The sequence below is a fragment of the Petaurus breviceps genome, unplaced genomic scaffold (assembly GCF_028583685.1).
Source record: "Petaurus breviceps papuanus isolate PSGF00001 unplaced genomic scaffold, PetGlider_PUasm1.0 191, whole genome shotgun sequence".
Taxonomy (NCBI): Eukaryota; Metazoa; Chordata; class Mammalia; order Diprotodontia; family Petauridae; genus Petaurus; species Petaurus breviceps.
The window spans coordinates 752,895-758,894 of NW_027185811.1; the positions used below are offsets into that span (position 1 = coordinate 752,895).

At 44.0% G+C, this 6,000-nt stretch overlaps 1 protein-coding gene across 1 annotated transcript in view; it reads right to left on the bottom strand.

The window, feature by feature from the left end:
• The window catches only part of SLC4A8 (solute carrier family 4 member 8), a 76,364-nt gene that overhangs the window by 21,989 nt on the left and 48,375 nt on the right, over positions 1-6,000 (bottom strand). Inside the window, exons 12-13 of the mRNA XM_069092526.1 lie at positions 1,752-1,926; positions 197-330 (exon numbers count right to left, since the gene is read on the bottom strand). Of these exons, the coding sequence (XP_068948627.1) occupies positions 197-330; positions 1,752-1,926 (309 nt within the window). The remainder of the gene's footprint in view (positions 1-196; positions 331-1,751; positions 1,927-6,000) is intronic.

The window sequence follows — 6,000 nt, forward strand, 5'->3', positions numbered from 1 at the left end:
GCTTAGAGCTATCCAACAGAGAGCTGGTGCACTAACGGACATCCCTTGTTAGATGGCAGGGCCCAAGGACTACTATTCAAATTTGAAACCACAAGTGCCATACCTAACCTTCTCATCCTTTTTTACCCAAGGTCCTGGAATTTAGCCGGGTCACTAAACCACACAAGTTAAGGTTTTCTAAAAAGGAAGGCCTTACTTGCAGAACTTGAACAGAATCTTTTCAAACACAAGCACCGGCCCAGTGCTCCCCAGGATGGTAAGAGCCTGCCCGGCAAACAGGGAATAGGCTATTCCAGTCATCGAGGCTCCAAATAAAGATTCAATTGCACTCTGCAAGGAACAAAATTCATCACTGATTCCATATCAGATCAATAAATGGCAATATTATTCTATCTACTCTACTTAGACTTTCTATGTGTCTTAAAAGTCATTTACTTGCATTTCACCTTACCAAAAGTAATGTGTACAAACTGTCTAATATTTCCCTGCATAAAATGTTCTCCCTTTAATAATTCAGGTGCCCAAGTTCATCCATCTCTCTGTCCTTGCCTGAGCAGCAGCTCAATTCAATACTCTTTTTTTTTTTTTTTGATGTGAACCACAATACTATTGTCCACACATTATGGGATATCAGGCAGTCAGTCACCTGAAAATCTAGTTTAAATTGACAAAAGTTTCTCCTGGGAGTCTTCTTGAGCTATCATGCAATCAAAGTATACAAATATCTTTTGAGACTGTTTTTAAAGAATATAATATTCACTCCCATACTAGGAAATATTGTTGTTTGTTAAGCTGTTGGGACACTGTGGCATTTTGGTGAGCCCACCACTCTAGCAAAAAAAAAAAATTGGGAGGCAATTGCTGAAGACAAATGTCAGTGCTGAACAAATTATATAAATGTTAACTAGGGCTAATAATACCAATATCAACTCTTATTGAATGTATATGAATACAGGGTGTAGTGACAGATAAGATGTGGTCAAGTCGTTTTCATTTGTGTCTGACTCTTTAGGATCCCATATAGAGTTTTCTTGGGAAAGATACTGGAGTGGTTTGTCATTTCCTTCTCCAGCTCATTTTACAGATAAGGAAACTGAAGCAGAGTTGAGTGACTTGCCCAGGGTCACACAGTAAGTGTCCGAGGCTAGATTTGAATTTTGGGAGAGGTATCTTCTCAGACCCAACACTCAGTCTTCTGTACCACCCAGCTGCCCCGAGGAATATAAGATATAAAGCAGCAAATAATTTCCAAATTATTTTGATTTGTCATTGGAATATAGGATGGGAATTTTCCATGGGACTTCTGACAAGAACTTTCCATTTTTAATTATGCTAACATTAAAAATAAATTACACTGCCTGAGAATATCTCCACAACATGAGGAGTTGGCCCAGAAGGGTCAGAAATTAACTAGGAATTAAAAATCTGTTGTGGATAATTGAAAGTCAAAAGAGAAAGAGATGACTACAACCCTTTCTATTTCTATGTCTCTGTTAGCTGCAGATTACTTATATTGATTATCTTCTTTTAACCTCTCATTATTCCTGGAAGGGCTGAAATTGTTCTCTCTGTTATACAGAGGAAAATAAAATCCAGAAATTCAGCAACTTGCCAAGTGATTGACTAGCAAAGCTAGGGTAAGAACTCACATCTCCTAATGCCCTACCTCAAGACTCTCTGCACCAGACAGTGCTGCCATCCCCCTATTCTTCATCATTATCATGGTCATTATAGTTAATAAAAGGTCTTACTATTCGTCCTTCAGTTGCTTCTCCAAGCAATCCCCCAAAGGTGATCACTGGTGACATGCAGGCACAGTACAGGAACAGAAAAGAGGCCAGACACTGTAAACTCAGCGCATCACGATAGTCACTCCAGTACCATGGGGCCTTCCGCTTTATATCCAGCACCAAACCCCCGAAAAGCCTGCAGAAACAGAGGAGACAGCCCCCTTAGACAAGCAGCAAGCCTCACAAGCACCCTCCCAGGAAGACGACACTTCGTAGCACCAATCCGAAACCACTTCTAATGGACTAAGAGTTAGGTTATCATCTTGGCATTTTTGATTCCCAGAGCAAGATACTCCTTCTGGGTCAACACATGTTCTACCAGCAGCTGAGGACATGACTTTCATTCGTCTTTAATGGCTATCCTGAGACTGATTAACAAGCTATAGGAAAGCAGACATCAGCTTCCAAATGTGAAATTTAAATGGCGCCTCTCAATTGTGTATATGTGTATGTGTGTGTGTGTGTGTGTGTGTGTGTGAGAGAGAGAGAGAGAGAGAGAGAGAGAGAGAGAGAGAGAGAGAGAGAGAGTGTATACATCTCATTTGATCCCCAAGGACTGAGGATATGCAAAAGGAAAAATAAAGCATATGTAAGAACCTGAAAGGCTGTAAGGGGATGGCAGAAAAGATCCGAGGGACAAAAGCAAGGGGGCATGAAGAGAGGACACCAACTCTAGAGGACCGGCAGGCTTCCACACGGCCAAACAGAAGCCTTGAGCCTCCCTGCCCCCAGGCTTCTGGACAGCTAGCTGGTCTCACTCCCAGACACTCTTCTGAGACTCAGGCCCACATCAGGCCCATTCTTCTCTTTTAGCTCCAGCTAAGAACTTCATCTAGGCCATGGCCTGTCCCCACACTGAGTAGTCAGTTTAGACTCCAGAGATAAGAAGTCAGACAGTTATTACCTCACAGGGTAAAGGAGATAATATTTGTAAAGTGCTTGGCACATAGTAAGCACGAAATAAACGCTAATTCTCTTCCCCTTCCCCGTCCCTCACACTCGACACTTCAGGACAACTACTCTATCCCACAAAAAGCATTCCCTACCCTGGAGCAGTTATGAACTAAAGACACCATCCCAGAAAAAGTCTCTCAAAACAATCCACTGCTTTAGATGAGGCACTTATATGACCCATATTGCTCTACCATGCGTGTGCTGATAAATGTTTAACAACCAGCACTCAGATGTAACAAGACAAGCTTTTAAATTTAATCCACACCATTAGTGTTTTCCCCATCACTATCTTAAGTCTAGACAGTTAACCAAACAATCAATCAAACCCTGATTGAAGCTTTAGCTGATTTTTATGGTGCCAAAATTGAACACTTCACTCTTGGGCTGCTATTCAGCTGGCTCTGGCAGCCCCGGACCCCACCATCCTTGAGGGTCTCACACTGCCTCATTGATGCTGGGAAGTATGCAGGAGCCCAGCTAACGGATGCTAACAAAAAAAAAAATGTTTAAGACCTCAGGTCCATATACTTGATGTGACAAAACCGACAATGCCAAGTGAGTCTAGGTCACACTTAGGTGGCACTTAAAGCTGAACCCAGATTCTGTCATCTGGTCATCACAACCCTCCACTCGAGGTAGGCAATGAGAGCATCAGTCTTCCCATTTTACAAGGAGACTAAGTTAGTGAGGTCAGGTGACTGGCCCAATCTACACAACTAGCAACGTGACAGGACAGGGGTACCATTCCCATCCCAGGCCTCGGTACAGTCTTCTTCCAGCTATTGCTGGACGACTCTAGCACCACCCCTGCTCTCACTGCCCTCCCTTCCTGTCTGAGGCTGCCTCCGATGCTTACTGGAACACGATTTCACCTGTATAAAAATGTGGGGGCAGTGAAGCGGGGGTGAGTTGTTCTAGCTCTGTTCCTCTCTAGCTACAGCTCCTGGGATGAAAGCCCTCACTAGATACCAAGGAGAATGCTCACAGCACAGAGTCGTTGGGCACAGAAATCCAGCAGGAAGGGAACTCCTTCCAAGGCAGTTAGCTGGGCATATAGAGTGGTTTGGATACGACCTGTCTGAGGGAAGGAGAGTTTTCCAGAGAGCCCCTAGTGCCTGATTTCTTTTCCAGAACTGATGTCTCCAACACAAGACATGAAACTGTCCAGGGCAGCCCTTCAGAAGAGCCCTCCCTGATCTGGGGCAGAGTGATAGGTGATCCCCACTTGCCCGTCTCTCTCCCATGTCTTCTTGTCTATTCTTTATGGGAACAGAGGAATCTCACCAGACCTCTGTCTTCCCTCAGACTTCAGTGGTCCACTGAGATGTCAACAGAGTTATGGCCTAACTCAGGGGGCTGACCGTGGTTCCCAACTTCCGACTCCATTCTTAACATTCCATTTTGTCCCAAGGTCATATAATGGAATTGGAACAACATAAGGTGTTGGGGGTGGGTCCCCTTCCTCCAGAAAAAGGAATCTGTAGGCAAAGGACACCATGCTGAGAAGTGGGAAGTCCCAAGCTTAGATTATCACCTGTCTCAGGGTACTACAGCAAGGGCTCCATTCTTTTCTAACCAATGGCATCTTAATGTTAAGTGTCCACACTTTCTATAGCTGAGAAAGATGGCATTAAATTTGCACACCCATGGATCCTATGATGCAAAAATGCAGTGATTGTAGTAGATGGCTAGGTTTCTGGAGGTCCTTTGGGAAAGATAACCTTTTCTTTCAGTGCCAAAATTACCCTGAAAATATATTTGAGTTTAAGAGAAAGGAGGCTACACAACTGGGCTTGGTAATTGGGAACATGAAAATATGGGATATGCCATGAAGGTATGTTTTTCGCTTTCAGTCTCATTTCTGAATTCCTAGCTTCATTCTACTGTTGGGAGCCAATCTTCTGGTCCCCAAAATTCTCAAAGGAAGTTGATAATTCATGAGTAAATAGAGTTTGGGGGGGGGATCCTGCCTCTGCTGTTTTCTTTTTTGGCACCTTTGGAGGAAGATCTCATTTGGTGAGCAGAACTGAGTTTCTAATTAACCCCTTTTTTGTTTCGAAACCAACCCAGTAAGTATTTAACATTGGCACATATCATATTCTTCTTAAATCTAATATTTGGTGTATGGATAGCTCACAATTTTAGAACAGAAGCCCCAAACCTGGTACTCCACCCTAACACATCAACAAATAAACTACGATCAATCTAGGACCACAGCTCTTAGAATGGACCTTTCCCAGGACCCAAAAGACCCCACTCCAGTCAAATAACTTCCTTTTTTGCAGGGGCAGGGCAGAGCAATTGGGGTTAAGTGACTTGCCCAAGGTCACACAACTAGTAAGTGTTAAGTGTCTGAGGCTGGATTTGAGCTCAGGACCTCCTGGACTCCAGGACTGGTACTCTATTCACTGAGCCACCTAGCCACCCCAGTCAAGTAACTTCTTAACTTAAGAGAACATCATGTCTCAGAGACTTCCTATCCGCCCTTTTTGGTGACAACTATTTCACAGATTTCTCCTTTTCCAGAGAGCTTACCCTACTCCTACCCTCAAAGACCTCACCTTCAACCAAGGCGCTTACGCACCTAAACAGGGACACCACCTGTTAACTGCATACTCCTGCCTGCCTCTCTGTCTCCTCTCCTGGCATTCCACTGAGTTTCCATGCATTTCAAAGAATAGAACATGTATGAAAAGAAATGACAATCTCGTACTAATGGTGCAAAGAGTTAGTAGAGCAGAGATAGGGAAGGAGAAAATAAGATGAAAGTCAAGGATTTTAGGTGAAAATGTTCACTTTAAGATGTGGCCCCTATTCTCCCCACCAAGGTCAATCTCCTTGAACAGGATCCTAGCCTGGAGTTGGAACTAGTACATTCAGCTTCTGGGTCTAACAGTATTAAATGAGTCCCAAATGAACAGGTGACAGGAGGAAAACCTGGACACTGACTTGTGGGGAAAATCCTGAGACATCACCTCAGAGAGAGAGAGAGAGAGAGAGAGAGAGAGAGAGAGACTCTAGGATATCACAAAACTGCAGTCGAAAGAAAGAGCTCACCTGGGGGCAGCTAGGTGGTGCAGTGAATAGAGCACTTGCCCCAGAGTCAGGAGGACCTGAGTTCAAATCCAGCCACAGACAGCTGACACGCTTACTAACTGTGTGACCTTGGGCAAGTCACTTAACCCCAATTGCCCTGCCTTCCTCCCTCCAAAAAAGGGGGACAAAAAGATTCATTTGATTTCCCTTCGAAGGCTAT